A 23,764-nucleotide genomic window follows, 5' to 3' on the forward strand; every position below is an offset into this window, starting at 1 on the left:
GTCAGTGTGCTCCCACAGGGGGAGCGCCGCTCAGCCAGAAGCTGGGCTCACAGCTGGCGAGCGCAGTGGTGGCAGCGGCAGTCAGACATCCCTCGAAAGCTCCTGGATTGCAAGTGGGCGCAGGCTGGGCTGAGGGACCCCCCACCCCCAGAGCGCAGTGGTGGCGGCGGCAGTCAGACATCCCCGGAAGGCTCCTGGACTGCGAGAGGGCGCAGGCTGGGCTGAGGGACCCCCCACTCCCACCCCCCGACCCCGAGTGCACGAATTTCGTGCACCGGGCTTCTAGTATAGGAAATAAGTGAACAAATGGGCTAAACTTAGTTTATCCTGGTTTCTTCCCTTCTTAGGTGAGGGTGGAAAATATGTTTGTCTTTAGATTACAAATGAGGATGCACTTGAACTATCTATTGATGTCCACTCTCCAGGAGGCCAAGGGTTCACACGGGGCCATGGTTTCATCTGTGAGCGAGAGCAGGTGCTAGGGGTGGGCAAATAGGGCAGGCAAAGGGGAAGAGAGAATGGTCACATACATTACCTCCACACTCAGGCTGCGTGCCGCTCCATGAGCCGTTGGCCTGGCAGGTTCGCTCTGACGATCCCCGGAGCACATGGCCAGCCTCACAGCTGAAGCGCATCAGACTCCCGGGGGCAAAGCTCTCTCCCAAACGGATGCCGTGCGCCGGGATCCCAGGGTCACCACAAATCCCCATGCTGGTGCCTAGGAGCAGAACCAAACAAGCACCATTGTTTTAGCATGGAAGGAAGGGAGTGGAGGACTGAGAGAGGAGGATGTTGGGCCACTGTTTAGAGGGGGCAGTGGGCCCCCCTGCATGAGGGGGTGAAAACTGACTGTGTCTAGCCCAAGTTACCTGGCCAGGCTCCTGCCTTACTACTCAGGGGTCAAAGAATAGAAAGGTCTGAGGTCACCGGTGAATTCCTGGGGACCACCCAGCAAGGAAGAGAGAAGGCAGAGGGAAGAATTTTGGTGGATCATGCCTTCGTTCGTTGGCCTGCACCAGTGTGAATACCAGTGGTCCAAGCTGGATGCATCTCCTCCTCCTCTGTTTTCCCTCTTTTCCACCAATAGCTGCTGATTCCAGAGTATCCTTCCCGTTCCCAGTGCCACCATCTTAGTTCAGATGCTCAGCATTCTCTTGCCTGAACTATTGCAAGAGCCTCCTAACTAACGTCCCTTCCTCTACAAGTCTCTCTCTCATGCATCTTCCATTTATCCTCAGATTGTAACAATGAACCACCACCACTCATCTGATCCTGCTTCTTTTCTGCTGAAATATCTCCATTGGCTTCCCATTGCCTATAGGATACAGTTCAAGCTCCTTGGCATTGCCTCATCTTTTCAACAGCCCAGCTTGAATCCTGATCCTTTAATTGAGGATTCCTTACTCCCAAATTACAGAGTACAGATGAACTCCAGATTAAATATCTTAGAACCTCTCATCTCATCCCTTTCTGCATGAGCAGATAATGTTCCCAACTCATGTGGCTGTACCTCATCATGAACCCACCCGTACGGGCATCAAATGGCAACATCTGAGTGACCACGTTTAGTTTGTTGGCGTAAAGAAATGTTTAAATAATGTATAACCCACTATTGACCATTTTTGTCTCTTCCCTTCAATCCTGGAATTATGAGAATACCATGTTCCCCATTCTGCTCCCTACCAAGGGAGGGGGATTCATTCAATCTTTAAGTCAAACATTTGAAGAAAGAGGGCCCATCACACTTGACCAGGTTTTCTTATCTTTTGAAGTTTTGGAAGAGGCAGTACTGGGTCGCCTGGAAGGCAGCCCTGATGGTGAGGACTCAAACTCCCACACTGCCTAGCTGACCTCTGCTGGAGCCAGCGCTACTGTGCAATAGGCCTGAGGGTGGAGCTCTCCAGTCCTGGGGGCTTATCTGACAGAACGGCCCCACGGCAGTGTTTGGAGCTTCCACGTCAGTGATATAAGGGCGTCTGGGACAGATACTGTATCATGGGAGCAGATGGCAACAGCTGACTCTTTTACTAAAGAGGCATATCAGCAAGAGGTGAGCAATGAACTTCCCAAAGTATGTCTCCAATGCTGGAAATCTCTGCAGGTCCTTGATGGCCTAGGGATTTGTCTCAAGGACTCAGGGCATTTTGTTATCCATCATCTGGGTGCACTGACTGTACAAAATGAGGTTCAAAAATTTGACCCTGGAACTCTTGAATGTGTGTTTCTTTGGCCTGGCAGTAGATGATGTTGCAAAAGATGACATTTGTAAGTTTCAGGAAGGGAGGAATTATATTCTACTCACTGATGCACACCTTGCATTGCATCCTAATCTCCTATTCTTCGCATCTCTTGTTTTTTTAAAAAATAATTTTCTTTCTTTTTAAAAAAATATATTTTTATTGATTTTTTAGAGAGGAAGGGAGAGGAATAGAGAGTTAGAAACACCAATGAGAAAGAAACATTGATCAGCTGCCTCCCGCACACCCCCTACTAGGGATCGAGTACACAACCAAGGTACATGCCCTTGACTGGAATCGAACGTGGGGCCCTTTAGTCTGCAGGCCGACACTCTATCCACTGAGCCAAACTGGTTAGGGCTAACCTCTTTTTTATTTTTTTTTAATCTAAGGCATTCATTCCTCAGCCTCAACATTTATAGAATCTTGTCTAGTCCTGTCCTTGGAGGTCTCCAGGAAGGCTCTGCCCACGATTCTGGTCTCCCGAGTGTCTGTCATCCTTGATGGATACTCAGGAGAAATGAGATGCTAACTGTGCCTCAGAATATTCGGGATCAGGACTAAACAGCTGAATGCAGTACATCCCCTAGTGAGTGGGGTCCATGTCCACTGAAGGCATGTTTCTTGCTTTACTATTTCATGCTCCCAAGGTGTCAGCTTGTTTCTAAGTCTTCCCTATCAACCTTGATGTGGCCAAGGAAGAGTCCCTTCTTCCAAAGGCAGGACCAGTTCTTGAAAAGTCACAAAGTTAGAAAATCTCAGGGTTGAAAAGTTTTAAAGATTTTCCAGCTTAGTTTTCTACTTCAGATAAGAACTGTTTCTATAATATTTCCAGTAGGTCATTTTCCAACTAAGACAACTCCAAATGGAAATTAGAGTTTGGGTGAGAAGACTTTGGAAATGTGTGCCTTTCCTCTTTCGAATGTCTCTTCCACCTGGAACTTGCTCTGTGGACAACTCAGGAAGCCTCAGTATACTTGGCTGTTGTCTTCCCCAGGCCATCCTCCCCAAGTCACTTCCACCAGAACTCAAAACAGAATGAAGTTAGAAAGGAAACCAGGTAATTAGCTTTCTTCTAGTTCAGGTTAAAGGAGTCCCCAAGGCTCATAACTTGTCCTGCCCCGTTCATGAACTGGGCGATTAATGAGTCTTGTAGAGGTGAGGGGCCAAAGTCCTGGTGGAAATAGAGTGGTGTGTCTGGGATTGGCCTGGGCAGCCAATAGCCCTTTGAAACAGTGGCTAGTGCTTTGAGAATTTCTCCTAATATCTGGTTCAATATTTTAGAACTGCAATTTGGGAGACAGGATCATCTTAGAATCTCAAACTATAAGAACAGCTATGTCCCCCCTAGTTTGCAGTCTCTGGGCTGTACGAACTTGGCCAGAGCTGAGGAAGGATGAAGCTGGACTCAGACCACCACAGGCTGAGGTCCAGCTGGGACCTCTCATAGCTGTGCCCTCTGCCTGGTAGGGATGAGAGGAGGGCTCAAAAGCTCTGCTTTCCTCCCGTTCTTCTATCACACTCACACTTGGGGAGCTTGTCCCCCTCCCATTGTTCCCTTGGGCCCTTCTCCCCGCTGCAGGCCCCATACCTGAGCAGTGGGGCAGGGAGCCTGTCCAGTGTCCATCTAGCCCACACACGCGGGTGGCGTTTCCCACCAGAGTCCGTTTGCCACTGCAACTGTAATGCACGACTGCCCCCACGGTATAGTTGTCCCCGGACATCTGGGAATGGGGTGGGGAGCCTGGATGGCCACAGGACACCACTGTGGGGAAGAGCAAACATGTCAGCAACTCTGCTCAGGGAGAGAGCGTCATCACAGGACACACACTAGGCTTCTGGTAGTGACAGGCGGAGAGGAGAGAAACCCTGGGTATCAATCAAAGCAAACTCCCTGCTGGCACACCCAGCTGACATCAGCAGGCAATGCCTACCCATCTCGCTGTACAGTTCCCATATCAGTGAAATGAAAAGTGACACCCGTGTTTTAAGAGTTGAAGAGATAATACATGTAGTAGGTATGCAATCCTATTTGTTGCTTTTCTCTCTTGACTCTTCCTCGCTGCTCTAGGACATACCCTAATGTCTCTGGCAGAAAGGTGGTGCACATAGCACACATAAGACAATACGGGCAATCGGGATCCTGGGATTGTCTGCATTGGCCACAGGTTCCAGAACAAGGGCCAGTTGTAGTCCTTTCCTAACTGCAGCTTATAATTGCCCACATCCATTGTCCCCAGCTTGACACCTTAAGCCTGCAAGTTCCCTTTCCTGAAACAGCAAAGCGTGACTGTGAGAACCAGTGGTGAGATGGAGCTGAGGTGCACAGGTTCAGGCAGGGCACTGCTGTCAGGGGTGCTGTGCTTTGCCTTCCCATCGCTCTTGCCACAGCTGGACCTCAGGCTCTTTCATGTACTTGGCACCTATTTACCGAGTGCCTGCTGGGTGCCAGGCACTGTTCTGTGTGTTTGGGAGAATCAAGTTCATGCTCTTGTGGAGCTTATATTCTAGTGGGGAAGAGAGACTATAACTAATAACATAAATAGACAATTCTAAGCAGGTGCTAAGAAGGAAAATAAAGCTGCACCAGGAAAAGGGTGGTCAGGAGTGGGATGAGGATGCTGTTTTTGAGCAGGGTGGGCAGGGAAGACCTCACTGAGCTGGTGACATTTGAGCAGTGATTTGAGTGATGTGAAGAGGCCAGCCATGCAAGATCTGGGTGAAGAGCATCCTGAGGGAAGGAACATCAGGTGTAAAGGTCCAGAGGCCAGAATGAACTTGGTGTGTTTGAGGACCAGCAAGAAAGCCAGGGCTGCTGGAATAAACAGGGCAGGGAAAGAACGGAAGAAGACATGGGTGGAGAGGTTGCTAGGATGGCCTAGAATATGGATTTTATTATAAGCATGAAGGGATGCCACTGGAGTGATATGACCTGATATATTTTTTAAGAACATTCTGACTACATGTGGAGAACATTCTAGAGTGGGGCAAGAATGAGGGAGGTGTTGCACTAGTTCAAGAAGAGATGATAATGACTTGGATGGATTAAACCTTGGGGTACGGCAGGAGATACTTGTAGTCATGGCTTGTATCCAGAAAGGGGACAGGGCATGGCAGGGATGATGACCAGGATAGGTGACCAAAGGGATAAAATCTGAGTTAGCCTAATGCTGTCCCTGATGACAGCTGTTAACTTGACTGGGCCAGAAGGATGCCCAGATAGTTGTTCAAGAGTTATTCTGAGAGCATTTCTTAACGAGATTAAAATCTAAGTAGACTGAATAAAGCAGATTGCTCTCTCCAGTGTGGGTGTGCCTCATCCAATCTCCTGAAGGCCAGAATAGAACAAGAAGGCTGATTAAGAGAGACTTCTCTCTCTGCCTTCGAGCTGGGACATCAGTGTTCTCCTGCCCTTGGCCTCAGACGTGGACTGGAATTTACACTGTTGGCTCTCCTGCTTCTCAGGCTTTTGAACGCAGACTGAAACTATGACATCTGCTCTTCCGGGTCTCCAGCTTGCTGACTGCAGACCTTGGGACTTCTAAGACTCCATAATTGTGTGAGCCAATTCCTTATTTTATATGTAGTATGTTATGGGTTCTGTTTCTCTGGTAAAACCCAACTAATACACCTGCAAAGTCCTACCTGAGTTCCTGACCTAACTGTGAGCAAACAAAAGCAGTTATTTTAAGCCACTAAGTTTTGAGATGGCTTGTACACAGCAATAGATAATGGACAGAGTAAGTTAAAGCATTATATTATTTATTTCTTAAGACAACCCTACGAGGTAGGCACCATTTTTATCTCCATCTTACTGAGGAGGAACACGAGGCATGGTGAGGAAAAGTCACTTGCCCAAGGTCACAGACCTATTCAATGATAGAATTAGTTCTTGAAACCAGGTAGGTTGACTCTAAGAGGACACACTCTGGAGGCACTGTACTTGGTTCCCTTGTGCAATGACTTGGTTCTGGCTGTCAGCTGAGGCATCGGTGATTGTTCTCCACATGATCCCTGTCTCCATGTGCTTTCTTATCAGTGATTACATTAAATGAGAATTAGACACATAAAAGCCAGATATCAGAAAAAATGAATAAAGAACAAGACCCAACTATATACTGTCTGTAAGAGACACACCTTAGATTCAAAGACACAAATGGATCGAAAGTAAAAAGATGGAAAATATATACTATGCATACAATAACCAAAAAAGAGCTAAATGGTTATTCTAATATTAGACAAGATAAACTTTAAAGCAAAATTGTTACTAGACAGAAGGACATTTTATAATAATAAAAGAATCAATCTGACAAGAAGATATAACAACTATAAACATATATGCTCCTAACAACAGATCTGCCAAGTACATGAAGCAAAAGCTAACAGAATTGAAAGGAGAAATAGACAAATCAACAATTATAGTATGATATTTTAACACCCCACTTTAAATTATAAATAGAACATCCAAACAGATCAACAAGGAAATATAATGAACAACACTAGAAGCCAACTAGATGTAACAATAATCTATAGAACACTACTTAGTAACAGCAGAATATATACTTTTCTCAAGTACACATGGAACATTCTCCAGAATAGACAATATGTTAGGCCATAAAATGAGTCTCCATAAAATGTGAAAAGATTGAAATCATACAAAATATATTCTCCAACCACAATGCAATAAAATTAGAAATCAATAATGGAAGGAAATTTGGAAAATTCACAAATATATGGAAAGTAAACAACAGACACTTAAAAACTAATAGATTAAAGAAGAAATCAGAAGACAAGTTAGAAAATACTTTGAGGTGGACAAAAATGAAAATGTAACATGCCAATACTTATGAGATGCAGTGAAAGCAGTTTTCAGAAGAAAATTTATAGCTGTAAATACCTACATTAAAATATCTCAAACCCCAAACCTAACCGTATTTTTTAAGAAACTCGAAAAAGAGGAGCAAACTAAACCCAAAGCAAACAGAAGAAACAATAAAGAAATAAGTGAAATAGAAAATAGAAAGAGAAGAGAGAAAAAACTAAAAGTTTTTTTTTAAGAGATCAACAAAATTTACAAATGTGTAGCTAGTTTGATGAGAGAGAGAAAGAGCGAGACAAGATAAGTTAAAATTACTAAAATCAGGAATAAAAGTGGTTATATTACTACCAGCCAACTTTGCAGAAATAAAAAGGATTATAGAAGTATACTATAAACATGAACAGTTGTAGGTCAACAAATTAGATAACCAAGATAAAATGGACAAATTCCTAAAAACACACAAACTACCAAAACTGGCTCAAGAAGAAATGGAACATCTAAATAGAATTATAACAAATAAATAGAACAATCAAAAACTTTTATCAAAGAAAAGCCCAGGGCCAGTTGACGTCACTGCTGAATTTTAGCAAATTTTTAAAGAAGAAATAACACCAATTTTTCTCAAACTATTCCTAAAACTAGAACAGGACACTTCCCAACTCATTCTATGAGGACTGTATTACCCTGATACCAAAGCCAGACAAAGACATCGATAGGAAGGAAAACTACAGACCAATATCCTTTATGAACATAGTTGTAAAAATCCTCAGTAAAATACTAGCAAACCAAATTCAGCAGCATAATAAAAACATTATACACCATGACTAAGTGTGATTTGTTCCAGGAACACAAGAGTGGTTCAACATATGAAAATCAATCAGTGTAATACACCACATTAATGAAATGAGGGGGGGAAAACCCACATGATCATCCCAATAGATTCAGAAAAGTAATTTGACAATCATCCAACACCCTTTTGTGATAAAAATGTTTAACAGGCTAGGAATGGAAGGGAACGTCCTCAATCTGATCAAGGGAATCTATAAAACCCCCATGGCTAATAGCATGCTTAATGGCTAAAGACTGAAAGCTTTCCCTCTGTGACTAGGGACATGACAAGAATGTCTGTTCTTGCCACATCTATTCAACATTGTACTGGAAGTTCTAGCCAGGCTATTAGGTAACAAAAAGAAGTAACAAGCATTCAGTTTGGAAAGGAATAAGTGAAACCATGCTTAGTCACAGATGAGATGATCTTGGTGACACTGGATTAAGCCAGTGATTTTCAACCGGTGTGCTGCAAGAATTTTTAAAACATGCAATGACTGTTTAGTCAGGGGCACTGGCCTCTTTTCCTTCTCTTAGATTGTCAAGTGAAAAAAAATAAAAGACAACACCAACAAAACAATAACCGTCAGTGTGAATGAATCAAAATTTACCTATTTATTTGATCAGATCGGCAAAATATAAAATATATATTTGGGTGTGTCACAGAATTTTAGTAATTAGTTGATGTGTGCCATGAGATGAAAAAGGTTGAAAATTGCTGGATTAGGCAATGGTTTCTTAAACATTCCACCAAAAGCACAAGCAACAAGAGAAAGAGTAAAGGGCATGATCCAGAAAGTGAAAAGATAATCCACAAAATGGGAGAAAATGTTTGCAAGTCATGTATCTGGTATGAGTATAGTGTCCAGTATATATAAAGAACTGTTAAAACTCAACAATGTGAAGACAAACAACTCAATTAAAAAATGGGCTAAGAACTTGAACAGACATTTCTCTAAAGAAGAGATATTAAACTAATGGCACACATGAAGATGCTCAACATCGTGTCATTAGGGAAATGGAAATAAAAACCACAATGAGAATGGCTATAATGAAAAAGATGAACAATGCATAAGTAAGAATGTGGAGAAACTGGAACTCTCATACACCGCTGGCAACCATGTAAAATGGTGCAGACACTTTGGAAAACGGTTATCTTCAAAACATTCAAAATAAAGTTACCATATGACCCAGCAATTCCACTCCTAGGTATACTAGTCTATCCAAGAGAACTGGCAACATGTGTTTGCACAAAGACCTGTACATACATGTTCTTAGCAGTTTTATTCATAACAGCCAGAAAGTGGAAACAGCTCAAATGTCTATCAACTGAGGAATGGGTAAACAAACGTGGTATGTCTATACAATGGAATAGTATTTGGCCATAAAAAGGAATGAAGTATGGATAAATGCTACAACATGAATGAACTTAGAAAACCGTATGCTAAGTAAAAGAAGCCAGTCCAGAAGGCCACATATGTAATTCCATCTACATAAAATGTCCAGAATAGGCAAATGCACAGACAGAAAGTAGATGGATGATTCCCAGTGGGTAGGGTAGTGGTGGAAAATGGAAAGTGACTGCTAAAGGGTTTCCTTCTGGTCTAATGGAAATGCCCTGGAATTAGAGAGTGGTGACGATTGTACAATTTTGTGAATATGTTAAAATCACTCAATGATAGACTTTGAAAGAATGAATTTTATGATATGTGAATTATATTTCACTAAAAAATGCAAATGGATTAAATCTTCCAAAAGAAGCTAGTTATTAATTCACATCCAGGTCGGTCTGCCTGAAGTGTTGCGGCATTCAAAGGAAGGACTGTGTTGTCTTTCTGGAAAAGCAAGAAAGGGGTAAATGGGAGACAGTGTTCTGTCAGGCAGGCAATTCTCGAGGAAGAGGACCCTGTAGGCTGAAGAGCGGGTGGCAGTGCTGGGAAGGCCCACAGCCAGGAAGAAAGAGCATGCGAGGTGGTGTGGCCACTAACCCAACCGGGGCCAAGCAGGGCTCTGCCATCCAAGGGGCAGTCAGCGACAGTCATTGTGAAGTAATGCACACATGCACACATGCGTGTACACACACACACACACACACACACACACACACACACACACGGGAGCCCAGCTCTATGACATGACCTATCCTATGACTGGACAGGTGATCATCTGGAGTAATGACATCTACTTACAGAGACACTGTGGGCGGGGACGGTCCCATGTGCCGTCTCCCTGGCAGCTGAGCGCCGGGGTGCCCAGGAGGTAGAAGCCGTGGTTGCATTGGTAAGACACTGTGGTGCCGTAGCTGAACCTGTGCGGGCCGCTGGCATGGACTTGACGGATGCTGTTGTCTTGGTGCCCAGGATCTGTACAGTTAATGACTGCAATGGAACAGGATAATTAGACACAGACCAATTGTTCATATGCTTTTAAATGAGAATTCAGAAGCCCAACAGGCACAGAATTCCAGTGTAGCAAAATTTCTAGATCAACACGAAGCAGATCCTGCCTGGGAGGGTGAGGGGGAGCGGTCCGGAGGCTGGGACTGCTCGCCCCTTGATCATGCGGTTAAGGGACTCATTCTCGCATGACAGCACCTCCTTGGAGAAGCCTCCCCTCCCCCTCTCAGACTGGTTAACCTCTCCCTCCTCGAGGGCGTGGCTGCTCCATCTGTGTGCCGGGTCCCAGCCAGTGTGTCTCCCGCAGCAAAGCTCATCGATTGTAAAACCCGAGCATGCTGGGCTCTTTTGGAAACTGTTTTAATCACTTTTAGGAGTATTCCAGGGAGAGATTAATATCTGGGGGAAAAAATTTGACTTTTAAATGTTAAAGGGTTCCCAAAGCAGCTTAACTCAGAATCAGAGGGCAATTTTAGAATAATGACAGTATCATTCATAACACATGTTGTGTACTTTTGCTTTCCAAACACTTTTGCTACCATTATCTTGCCTGAATCTCAGAGGCATCAGGGCAGGTGTTTTAAATCTTTGATAAGCTTTTAAGGTACTTGATGGACCTCTCTGAGGTTCAGAGAGGTTGGCATCACAAAACAATTAAGTGGCATTTATTCACTCTCAAGCATTGTGAATGCCAAGCATTGTTCTGGGCAGTAAGGATACCACAGATTTCACAGTCTCAAGTAGCATTTCTCCGCCTAGGCACTGTGGACATGTTGGGCTAATAATTCTTCTTCGTGGGGTGGTCTGGTCTGGGATGTTTAACAGCATCCCTGGCCTCTATCCACCAGATGCCAATAGAAACCCTCCAGTGTGACAACCTAAAAGGTCTCCAGACATCTGTCCCCTGTTGGGGCAGGGGGACGGGTAAAATCATCCCCAGTTGAAACTGCTGGTTTAGAGAAAAGAACAAATAAGTGATTATCCTGTTTGATAAGTGCTCTGATAGGGGCAGCAGAGAATGTTCTGGAAGCAGAGAGCAGAGCATCAGAGCAGGGGGTGGAGCGGGCATGGCTTCCCAGGAGAAGGGACATTTCAGCTGGCTCTTGGTGACTGGGCACAAGTCACCTAGACGGAGAGGGGGTGGTGAGGGCGATGGAGAAGAGACTTCATTTGAGGAGACTGTCTGGAAGTGCCCTGGGGGTGGGTGGGCACTGGGCACGTGGAAGGAATGGAAGAGGCTGAAGCCCAATACAGAAGCGAGGCTGGGGGCAGATGAAGTGAGGAAGGATGGGGCTGGGCAGGAGGCTGGGCCAGGCCCTCAGCCCATAAGCCAATGGAGGAGAGTACTTTCTCCTAAGGGCAGTGGGAAGTCTGGGAAGGTGTTTTAAACAGGAGGTGACTTGATCGGATTTGCATTTTAGGCAGGTTGCTCTGTCAGGCTGGAGAATGACTGATGGGGAGCAGGACTGGAGGCCAGGCTCCTAAAGGTTTTATCCCTGCCCTCTGATTTCAGGACCAGTCGGGGGTGGGGAGTGAGTAGGGGGTAGGTGCAGCTGCAGGTCCAGGAGAATTTGCATCTTGTGTTGGGGGGATGAAGCACAGTCCTTGAGGAGAAGGGAACATGGGCTAACACCCAAAAGCAGCAGTTCTCAACGTTTCCTGCCTGAACAAATGCCAGAAGGAAGGCATAGAACAAGGTCTTGTTCTCTGTAACCTTCACTCGTTCAAAACAGCATCTTGAAACGTTAAGAGAAGGATGTTATTTTAGGACTAGTTATGAATGTATCTTATGTTGTAAAAAATCATTTGAAAACTTTGGCCCTTTAATATCAGTTACAAATGAGCTGTCACATTGCACAGCCAATCGGCATGCACCCCAAATGCTGCGAGGAGGAGCCGGCGTCCAGAGAGTCTCAGCCTCCTCCCTGTGAAGAATGGTCCACTCCAGGTCAGGCAGGGCTCTCTCGTGTCCGGCTCACTCTGACTCCACTTAAATGTCACTGAGCCGGCCCGGCCCCTCTTGGTAAGAGGCAGACAGCTCCACTTGCCCTTTACCGCTGCGAACAGCCTTCCGAGAGTTAGGAGCTATTTCCCAGGTGGGGCCCAAATATCCTCTATGCAGAATCTGCCCCTTCTCTCCCCTCCCCTGCTTCAACCCAAACCATAGACTATTTGCTTTTTATTTTCCATTCAAACCCTTCTGCTTTTTTTCTGTCATCAAAAATGGGGCTCTATGTGATGAATTATTGGTTTACAAAATGTAAAAGCCTTCCGAACCTTAGGAGCTATTTCCCAGGTGGGGCCCAAATATCCTCTATGCAGAATCTGCCCCTTCTCTCCCCTCCCCTGCTTCAACCCAAACCATAGACTATTTGCTTTTTATTTTCCATTCAAACCCTTCTGCTTTTTTTCTGTCATCAAAAATGGGGCTCTATGTGATGAATTATTGGTTTACAAAATGTAAAAAAAAAGATTATTTTCGACTGGCCAGTATGGCTCAGTGGTTCAGCGTCGACCTATGAACCAGGAAGTCACAGTTTAATTCCTGGTTAGGGTACATGTCCGGGTTGTGGGCTTGATTCCCCAGTGTGGGGCATGCAGGAGGCAGCTGATCAAAGATTTTCTCTCATCATTGATGTTTCTATCTCTCTCTCCCTCTATCTTCCTCACTGAAATAAAAGAAATAATAATAAAGAAAAGAAGATGGTTTTTGACTGCTATTTTGACAGGTGAAACTTCATTCGCTCTTTTTATGTAGCTAATGATGACATTTTCCACAGATGCATCTAGGGGTTGAGGAAGTCCCATTTATGACCCTTCTCTGTCCTCAGTCTTCCCTATCGAGTCAACATGATGGCAGGACTGAATCCAAGGGCTTTTGCTCTCAGGTTGGGGGACCACAGATGGCAGAGGTCCTGGGGTGAGTGGGAGGAGCCGGGTGACTCACTTCTGCAGGTGGGCAGCGTGTCGCTCCACTGCCCGTTGGCCAGGCACTGGGACCCGGCAGCGCCCTCAGACACATAGCCAGGGTTACAGACAAACTTGACCACATCGTTGAGGTTAAACTGGTTGCCCTGAGTGAGGCCATTGATCGGATTGCCTGGGTGTCCACAGGTAATTGCTGTAACCAAAACAGAAGATAGGTAAGCCCTCCTATTCATCCTCCTCTCACCTGGCATGTCTCATGCCCATCACGTTATTGCACATCCCAAGAAGTTCATCCTCCTCTCACCTGGCATGTCTCATGCCCATCAGTGAAGTTCAGCCATAAGTCTAACTTTAGTCTCTTCTGCTGCAGAATCTTTATTTCCTGAAATCCTCATGGGGACATTCCTTCTTCCTTGAAGGCATGTCTACAGCTTGGACAACTGGAGAGAAATCATCCGATGACTCCCCACAGGGCGAGAGGCCTGGATTGTAGTTCTCTGTCACCCAGCAACACAGTCCTGCCTCTCATCCCCGGGGCTCCCCGTCTCCACTCCTCATTGCTAGGTACACTGATGACTGCCCCTCAGCTGATTGAGACCCACCCTAGTTCCCGGCCAATCTTGACAGGGCAGAGTCACTACTAACCAGGCCTGAACAGATCGGTCACTCCGCTAGACCAGTAACCAAGGCCAACCCCAGGGACCCAGAGTTGTTAGCAGATGGTGGGAGAGAGGGTTCACAGACCCACTGAAAGGCCATGTGAAATACCAGGTGTACACAGTCAGCTTGGGAAGGGTCCCCTCATTCTCACCAGGTTCACAAGGGGTCAGGACCCCCCTCCCCAAGGTTAAACACCACTCGGATAAAGTGAGAGACGAGTGCTGAGGACGAAAACCTTTGGGAGTAGCACCTTTTGAAGGGCAGATCCACCAAAACGCCTGCAAAGGAAACTGAAGGGCCCTTAGCAAAGTAGAAAAACAAGCTGGACAGGAGGTGGGAGTGTCACAGGAACCAGGGGGAGTCTCAAGAAATGTCAGGCACCCAGATAGGTCTGCTTCCTGGAGAACCCAAGCTGCAAAGGGGGGAGGGAGAAACACCACTAGAAAGGAAAACAGGCCCCCAGAGGCTTGAGCGCTTCACTGCGCTTGAGCACATGGACCACTAGAGCCAAATATCCTGAGAGCAGAGACTATGACACATTCGATTCATCTTTATCCTCAACACTTACTCACATGTCTGGCACATAGTAGGAATGTTTATTGAATGTAGTCTTACAGGCTGAGGGAACTTGATATTGGAAACTTGAGTACATATGTGAAGACAACTAACACGGTGCCTACCACAGAGTAGTCACTTATAAATATTTCTTCTTTCCTGTTCCAGATACTCCCCAAACTTCTGTGTTCCTGGAGACAATGGGGCTTGGGACATAAGATCCTGGATTCTGTGATGTGCCAGGTGGTGGCATCACCAGCACCGCCATCACTGTCATCATTACAACAATAACAGCAGCAGCCTCTGCTTGACATCTGTATCAGCCACTATTCTAATCACTTTATTTTTTTTTACTGTTCTGACCATTTAATATGTATTAATTTATTTACTTCTCATAATCTTCTTTGAGGTGTCTGCATGTTATAGATGAGAAAACTGAGACCCTGTGAGGTAAACCAACTCATCTGAAGTCATACAGCCGTATGACATATGGCGACAGACCTGGGATACGAACCCAGGCACTCTAAGGGCAGGGTCCGCCTGTCTAATACTTTACTCTACAGCCTTTCCGTGTGGACCAGGTCTAACATATCCTCAGGCCAGGCAGACATTCTCCACTTAATTCTAGACACCAACATTCTCTATTCTTTATAACTCAATCTATTCACACACATTCTGTGCCAATTTCTTGAAGGCATTTGAAGTTTTTTTTCTCCTGAATGAAACCAAATATGTTTTCTTTATGCACATCTGGAAGACAAAGTGAATAGAGATGGGCCTTGCTTTTGGTAAACTTAATCCTTTAGAAGCTATTAAGACCTACTTTCATGGATTTCTTACTGAGTAAGTCTCATTATTTTATTGCTCCATCTCATATACAGAAAGGCAAATGAAGAAAAAGAATTAAAAACAAAAACTGGCCTTACAAAAATTAAGAACACAGCCCTGCACTTTACACAAAGGCTTACTTTAGGGAGCATTAAAAAGTGAAGAATTTTCCGAATTACTTCAAGGCAGCTGAGAAAAATGATGGTCACCTAATCCAAAAAAATGCAGATGATCAAGAAGAACAAATAAAACTGTAGAAAGCCAGGCCTGCAGCATAACTAGAAGACAGAGAACGCTATAAACTTTAAATTATGTGTAAGGAGAAAAACAAACAGGAAACCCCGGCAGAACTATTTCTCATGCTGCTGATGCAAGCCTGTGTGGAGACCCAGACTGCCTGGGAAGAGAAGAGAGAGGGAGGGGGAGGGCCACATCCTGCTCTAAAATCACTGCTAGAAACAGGAGGTTCATCTTCAGTACGGACATACTCAGGAAGGGTCTGGGACGTCAGGGTGCACTGAGTACAGGGAAGGGGCAGGAGAGTGTGTGATTCTCCTCCTTGCTTCTAGGAGAAAAGAAAGGCAAACAGATAAAGGAAGTGAGAGAAGAAGAGAGGGGGAGGGAGATAGAGGTAGAGAAGAGCTATCCTCTGGAGATTGGGTAACAAAGGGAAAAATAAACAAAAAGGGGGAAACTTAAGGTCCTGCAATGACAAAAGAAAAGCAAACAAACAAAATGGAGGACAAACAACTTTCCCTTATCAAACACAAGAAAGCCTTCGATTAAAAAACAAGACATGTATCTGTCCAGTTTATTCACCACCACTTGCTGAAGATACTGTTATTACTTACACAAGTGTAAATTTTTACTTTCTTTGTCATAGATTACTTGACCATATAAACAAGGGTTTATTTCTGGGTTCTCTATTCTGTTCCATTGATCTATATGTCTGTTTTTGTGCCATACCATACTGTTTTGATTATTATAGCTTTGTAGTATATAGTTTGAGATCAGGAAGCATGGTATCTCCAACTTTATTCATCTTTCTAGTTGGGGTCTTTATGGCTCCATGTAAATTTTAGGAATATTTAGTCTAGTTCTGAGAAGAATGATGTTGAAATTGCATTGAGATATGGAAGCAAGTAGGTGTCCACTGACAGATGCTTGGATAAAGAAGAGGATGTATATATTCTATGGTATATTATGCAACAATAAAAAAGAATGAAATCTTGCCATTTGTGACAACATGAATGGATCTAGAGGGTATTATGCTAAATGAAATAAGTCAGGCAGAGGAAGACAAGTACCAAACCCAAGTACAAATGTGGTTTCATTTGTATGTGAAATCTAAAAAAACCCCAACAAGACCAAAAACAAACAAACAAACAAGAAAAACAAAACAAAAACAGACTCACAGAAACAAAGACCAAAGGGATGGTTACCAAAAGGGAGGAGGGTATGGTTGGAAGGGGAAGCGGAATATAGCCAATAATATTGTGATAAGTTTGCACGGTGACAGATGATTACTGGAAGTAATGGGGTGATCACTTTGTAAAATATAAAAATGTCAAATCACTGTATTGTACACCTGAAACTAATATAACCAATATATGATTGTATACCAACTATACATAAATGAAAAATAAATTTAAGAGAAAGCAATCATATTCTGCTACATTGACTGAAGGGGGACTTTTGTAAACCTTCGGAAAGTCACAAAATGAATAGAAAACATCAGCCTAAATTTATACAGAACTATGATAAAAAGAAAACAGAAAGAAATCAAAACATCTCGGTTGATGAAAATCTCCTCATCAAAAACAAAACACAGGAAACATGAGAAAACTGTAACAACACTCTAAACTGAATTAAATATTAATATATAAGCATTTGGAGATATGAAAAACCATCTTAAGAATCAGAAAATAAAAAAAAAACTAAAGCAAGACATGGAGAAAACATGGGAGAAAATTAAAAGGTAATTGATGACATGCTGGAAAGAACTGGAGAAAAAGACAAAATTACCTCAGAAAGAAAGACTAAATTATAAGAGAGAATGTTATGAAATTGTAATTTACCAAGAGGTATTTAAGAAAGTCAAAGAAAGGAATAGTGACCAAAGATTTCATGTACAATCCAGCTATCCTTCAGGTTTTAAGGTTCAGATAACAGTTTTAAACAAGCAAGAACTTGGGGAACATTATGCAAAGGAGGCATTATTGAGGAATCCACTAGAGACTCAGCTTGATCCAGCTAGGAGGTAACTGAGCAAACTTCGGCTGCATTGGTGAGCTTTTCATATATTTAATGGTAGACCTAGGAGTAAAATGAAGGTAGGGAGAAGGGCACAGTGATATTACATAAACACTATAATAAACCTTTTATGTTCTGACAAAGTAGAAATAATGCAACGAAAGATGGAAGGGGAAAGGAGTGAAGACCGGGAAGCAGAACAGGCTCATTGATTATTGTAAAGTCCATACGTGAAAGCTAATGGCATTAAAATGTTATAAGAACAAAATGGTGTTTGTGATGTTAAGGATGAAAGTAAATACTATAAGCCTAAAATCAGGCACAAGTACAATTCAAATAAAAAATATTACCAGTGACAGGGAAGGCATTTTTAAAGGCTAAAACCACAATCTATAATGCAGATATAATAATTATGAATATCTACACACCAAATAATACAGCGACTACCTGTATGTAGCATAAAATACAGGAAATGCAAGGAGAAATAGATAGAAGCACACTAATAATAGAAAACTTTAAAACACACTTCTCAGAACAAAATAGGTCAAGCGGACAAAAAAAATAAGTGTACATAAGGCATAAACAACATAATCAATAAGGCACATCTCATGACTATATAAGAAATTTACACCTTAATACACTTTCTTCTCAAATGTACATGGGACACTCATAACAACTGATCAAATATTAAGCCACAAAGAGATCATCAGTAAATTCTAAGAAATAGAATATTATGTACAATGCAATAAAATTAGAACTAAATAAAACAATAAAAAGTAAAAAGATCCTTCACCGGAATTAAAAAAATACTCTTCTATATAAAAATTTCTGGGTTAAAGGGGAAATTAATACTAAAATTGCAAAATTTCTGATAAATAATAAAACATGAATTATTGTAATCTATGGAATATGATTAGAATAGTGACCAGAAGAAATTTCATAGTCCTACATACTTATATCCACGACATGCAATAAAAATGAAGGAATGAAAATAAGTGAATTAAATTCCCAACTCAACAGATAAAAAATGAATAAAAAAGTTAACCCAAAGAAATTACAAGGGAAGAAATAATAAAGGTGAAAGCAATAATTAGTGATATGCAGAAAATTCAAAGTAATAATTGCATCTTTGTAAAAAGCATGCATGCATATAAGCATAACCCATGGGCACAGTCAGTAGCGGGGTGAGGGCTTGTGCTGGGGGGTGGGGGTGGGAATGAGTGGGGAGAGGTCAATGGGGGAAAAAGGATTCATATGCAATTCTTTAAACAATAAAGGATTAAAAAAAAAGTATGCTACACCTCTGCTAACGTAACCAAGAGGACAAGGGAGGAAGTCCAAGTTGAATCTGAGCCCATGACTAGGGAGAGTGGGTAACATACTTACGCACACAGAAAGGGGTCTTGCCCGACCAGTGATGATCCTGCTGGCAGATGCGCACGGACATGCCGATCAGGCGGAAGCCGGCGTTGCACTGATACACCACACTGCCCCGGTAGTTGTAGTTCTCCCCATTGATGTGTCCGTTGACAATGGGCTCAGGGGTCCCACAGTGTCCGGCTTTGATGGGGGACAGGGAAAGAGTGCAAATCAAAGAGGAACTTACAGAAAGTGAGGTGGGGCTGGGTCAGGGTTGGGGGAGACAGGGATGGTGGGGAAAAGGACCAAGTTACCCAACCACCCATTGCTTTCCCACTTCCCCCTGAGAGTAGCCAACCAGGAGTGACTTCAGGCAGCCTAGACGTGATAGAAATGGCGTTGAAGACTTGGCAACCCAAATTTCAAGGTTGCACCCCATATGACCACCCATGTCGGACCCTTAGTTTCTGTGTCTAGATGCGGGTGAGAAATGATCACTGTCACCTCCCTGCACACACACACCGGCCCCATTTTTTCTCATCAACTGAGCATCTACCAAGTGGAGGGCACAGTGGTCTACAGTGAGGCAGTCAAAGCCTGGTTGTGTAGAGAATAACTATGTAAATCCATTCTTCCTTCTCCTTGAGTGGCAAGGCACATAGAAGATGTCAACCCAGGGGCGTTATCTTTATTCAATGGGGATTGGGTAGAGCATACTCTTAGCATTTCCACTCGTATCCTTGGCTCTGTGTGAACACGACACGGGCCAGAGACAGTGGAGGGAAGCACGGGGCACTCTGGAACAGACTGTCCAACAGAAGATGTCAACCCAGGGGCGTTATCTTTATTCCATGGGGATTGGGTAGAGCACACTCCTAGCATTTCCACTCGCATCCTTGGCTCTGTGTGAACACGACACACGGGCCAGAGACAGTGGGAGGGAAGCACGGGGCACTCTGGAACAGACTGTCCAACCTGTGCGATTAGGTTTGTGCAGCTGGGACCCTCCTTTGCACTTGAGGTGTCCAAGTGAGGAGTGAGAGGAGAGAGAGCCTTAGGCTAAGGTTTAGGCAGGGGATGAGCGAACCATGCGGGAAATAATGACTTGGTTCTTTGTAAGCCAGGTTTTTCATTTCTTTATGAGTTTAACATTGTTCATTTTATATATATAAGGTATAGAATAAGCAAGTGACCGAAATATATTTCTATATTATATATGTAAAATACATATACGTGTAAATTTGCTACTACATCATATATAAGGTGTTTTAGGTCTGTCACAGGGCTGTGTCTCTGTACGTTGCCCTGCAGGTGGAGACTCGGGCTTCCCCCATCATTCAGGGGCCAATAAGAAGGGGCAGTGTGTTTGGTCAGAATGAGAACCCCTCAAAGACTTGTCTCTTCAGACTTTAAATCGTTCTCATTCTTTTGGGTGCCTCAAGAGAAGCTAGTTTAGGATTTTAGTCATGGTGGATGCCCAATAGCTGGTGTTTGGATTAGGCATTTTAGGGAAGTAGGTAAAACGGTACTGTTCTAAGACTGGGATCCCACTTTGGAAAGATGTAACCTGTCCTGAGGAGGGAACAGAGGGCAGGATAGGCCTGGGGAGGTCGCTTACCAAGGCAGCGGACTTCAGAGCCACTCCAGAGCCCGTTGGCCATGCACTCCCGCACCCTGGAGCCCACCAGCGTGTATCCAGAATTGCAGGAGAAGATGGCTGTTGCCCCGTAGACGGACAGCGTCCCGATGCGGTGCCCATTGGGTGGGACGGGGAGCTCTCCACAGGAGATGACTAAAAGGATAACAAAATGCTCGGTAAGCCAGCTGCTGGCAAAGATCCTCAGCTGCTGGCCTTCTTCAGGTTGCCTGGTTGAAGAGGAGGGACACATGCTGCTCCTGATTAGCAAGAATATGCCAAAAAGAGGATCTGTCTAGCCTTACTTTGCTGGGACTCAGGACTGGAATATGGGTCATGACTGTGCCTTGTGTGATGTTGCACTGGAGCAGGGATTCTTGACTGAGGTGCTGCTAGAAGCACCCAAGGAGCTTTAAAAATGCACAGGCTGCACTCTGCACCCATGACTCACGACCTCTGGCCCAGGCACGTGCATTTAAAAAGTCAGGTGGTCAGATGTGCACTCTGCTGAGGAACCACCCAACTAGAGAAACAGCAATTCAGTGGCCTGCTCCTTGGTGTCCTCAGCAGACACTGCAGATCAATTTCCTTATAATTTCTGCTGAGCTCAGCACTGCAGGTAGCCACCGGCTGGCATATGGGGTGAGACCCAATAGCCAAGGCTGCGTTGGAATGTGAGCCCCTTCACCGTCATCGGCTGTTTCAGGCTCATGACTCCTACTCAACCACATGCATGGTTATATTCTACCATGGAGTCTGCACTTGGCTGATAAGACAACAGTGTCTTGGGTCATAGGTGTTGGGAAGACACCACTCCTCTTAGTCTCAAACTTCCCAGGGCTCACTGACAGGCTATCTTCACCTCTTCCTTTACAAACACACTCCTTATCGACTAGGTAAATGTCATGAGTGCACTCCACTGTAGTGGGTGCTGCGGTGAGCCACAGAGACCCCCATTCAGGATGGAAGGATCTATTTCTCCAGCTGCTGGCACAGACCCTCGGCTGCTGGCCCTCTTCAGGTTGCCTTGGGTGAAGAGTCCTCCCACCTAAAGACGTGCTCTCTCCCTGCGGCAGCCTGCACCTAATGCTTAGTCAGGTAGAGGTACAAAGGCCTCGTGGGACAACTGTGACAATTCTGAAGGACCACCCCAGCTTCAGAGCTCCCCGTGGGTCGGCTGAGACCTTCACCACTGCTGTACCAGAGGTAGAGGTACAAAGGCCCCGTGGGACAACTGTGACAATTCTGAAGGGCCACCCCAGCCCCCAGCTTCAGAGCTCCCTGTGGGTCGGCTGAGACCTTCACCACTGCTGTACCAGAGCCCACTCCTCTGCCTCCTAGTCCCGCTCCCTTCCCTTCCACAGGGAGGGGTCCCAGGAGCACTCCCTGATAAACCTCTGTCCTAGAGTGGCTTCCCAGGGGCCCTGAATTTTGAAACTATTGTGAAGAACTGAAGAAAAACAGGTTGCCATGGAGAAGTTGCGGCAGACACACTTATGTGGCCTGTCCCTTGTGCTATGCCCATTCCTCCTGCACACACTCCCCTTCCAGGTCTTTTCACACCCCATTATCACTGCGTCTTTATCTGTCTGCCTCTCCAGCGGATGACAAGCTCCTTGCGGGCAGGAACCACAAATTTTTATCTTCATAACTCTTTAGTACCTGGCATGAGTGCTGAATAAATAAATTAGTGGATGCTCACCTGGCCAAAGGCAGCTTTTTAATAAGATGACAAGATGCTAAGAAGTATTTCCTTAAAGTAGTAAGCATCTCCCCGGCTCCTGATTCTAGGTGTGTGTTAAAAAAGGGGGTACATTGTAATCCCAGGTGATACCCCTCTTCTCCCCTTCCCTACGCATGAGACAGTTCAGGTAGGAGGCACTGAGCCAAACTTGCCCACCCTCCCGTCCTGGGCTTACTTTGGCAGGTGGGCATAGAGTTCCCGAGGCTCCATTTGCCATTGGCCTGACAGCGGATGACCCTCTGCCCAGTGTAGTAGTAGCCAGGGTCACAGATGAGCATCAGCTGGGCCTGGAACTGGTACTGCGTCTCAAAGATGAGCCTCCATCGGCCGTGTTCCACCCCGATGCCACCGACATCGGGACAGGTCACAGCTGGGTAGACAAGGAGTGGCGAGGAGAATTCATTAATTAATTGTGTAAGACACACTGGCACGAGTCCATAGCTGGGGACTGGCAGACAATAATGAATCCAAGAGTCTCCAGTCCCCAGGCAGGTCTGGTAATGCATGAACTGGGCTGGGTGGGAATGTGGCGAATGTGGACCGGCAGACCTGCACCCCCACCAAAGAAGGGAGGTGGTACTCGGTCAATGCTGACTGTCGGATGTGAGGCTGCAAGTTCTATTTTGTCAGATCTTCATTTTTAAAGAAAAGCTACAAATATGAATTTTTACATAAAATTTCCTGATTTTAAGGTGCTGGAGGGCAATGAGTAATTTTTATAAATCATACTGTAGGCCAAAGAAACAAAACAAAACAAAACAAAAGAAAGACACACGGCCCATTTAGTTGTGACTTTATGACTTTGGCCTTAAACTTGAACTGTACCTCTGCCATTTTAGAGTTCTGTGATCAAAGTACATTCGTGCAAACGGTCTTACAGTTTTTCCACCTAAAAGGGAGTGGAGCAGGTCACTCCTAAATTCTATGGTGCTTTATGGGAGCAACTCAGGGTGCAATGGTTATCAATGACTTGAAATTATTTTCAAAAAGTTGGTAGATGACACTATTCACCTGTCTCTGCTCCCTGAATCCCCAACCTCCATGTTCATGCTTCTTCCCTCACTGGGTCTTTAGCTCACTCCTTGCAGGAATCTTTTCAGCTGCTTACCCAGCCCTCCTTACACCCGCCTCCCCGCCCAAGGACTCACGGACACACTGGGGAGGGACGTTGTGGTTGCTCCACAGGCCTGTCTCCAGACACTCTGCGGTGGCCTCGGCACCTGCCTGCAGGTGGTAGCCTTCGCTGCAGCTGTACACAGCCTTGGTCCCCACGGTGTACTCTTTGCCAAACACCATTCCATTCTTGGGAGCCTCCGGAAGCCCACAGGAAAGAGCTAGTAAAGGGAAGAAGGTCATGCACATGTCTGATTCAAGTAGTGTTCTGAGAACATATTTACCTTTCTTCTCCCCTGACACCCTAGTAAAATTATAATGAATACTAACAAAAGAAAAATCGTATTTGTTGTTGTTGTTAATCCTCAAAAGAGGATACTTTTCCACTGATAGATAGATATATATATA

At 44.6% G+C, this 23,764-nt stretch overlaps 1 protein-coding gene across 1 annotated transcript in view; it reads right to left on the reverse strand.

Moving 5' to 3' along the window:
• Nucleotides 1–23,764, reverse strand: part of LOC102258474 (CUB and sushi domain-containing protein 2-like) — a 223,335-nt gene that overhangs the window by 37,021 nt on the left and 162,550 nt on the right. The window contains exons 38-45 of the mRNA XM_014549497.1: nucleotides 23,392–23,577; nucleotides 22,419–22,613; nucleotides 20,482–20,655; nucleotides 18,891–19,064; nucleotides 13,228–13,401; nucleotides 10,074–10,262; nucleotides 3,829–4,002; nucleotides 536–718 (exon numbers count right to left, since the gene is read on the reverse strand). Of these exons, the coding sequence (XP_014404983.1) occupies nucleotides 536–718; nucleotides 3,829–4,002; nucleotides 10,074–10,262; nucleotides 13,228–13,401; nucleotides 18,891–19,064; nucleotides 20,482–20,655; nucleotides 22,419–22,613; nucleotides 23,392–23,577 (1,449 nt within the window). The remainder of the gene's footprint in view (nucleotides 1–535; nucleotides 719–3,828; nucleotides 4,003–10,073; nucleotides 10,263–13,227; nucleotides 13,402–18,890; nucleotides 19,065–20,481; nucleotides 20,656–22,418; nucleotides 22,614–23,391; nucleotides 23,578–23,764) is intronic.

The sequence above is a fragment of the Myotis brandtii genome, unplaced genomic scaffold, assembly GCF_000412655.1.
Source record: "Myotis brandtii unplaced genomic scaffold, ASM41265v1 scaffold555, whole genome shotgun sequence".
NCBI classification, from domain to species: Eukaryota; Metazoa; Chordata; class Mammalia; order Chiroptera; family Vespertilionidae; genus Myotis; species Myotis brandtii.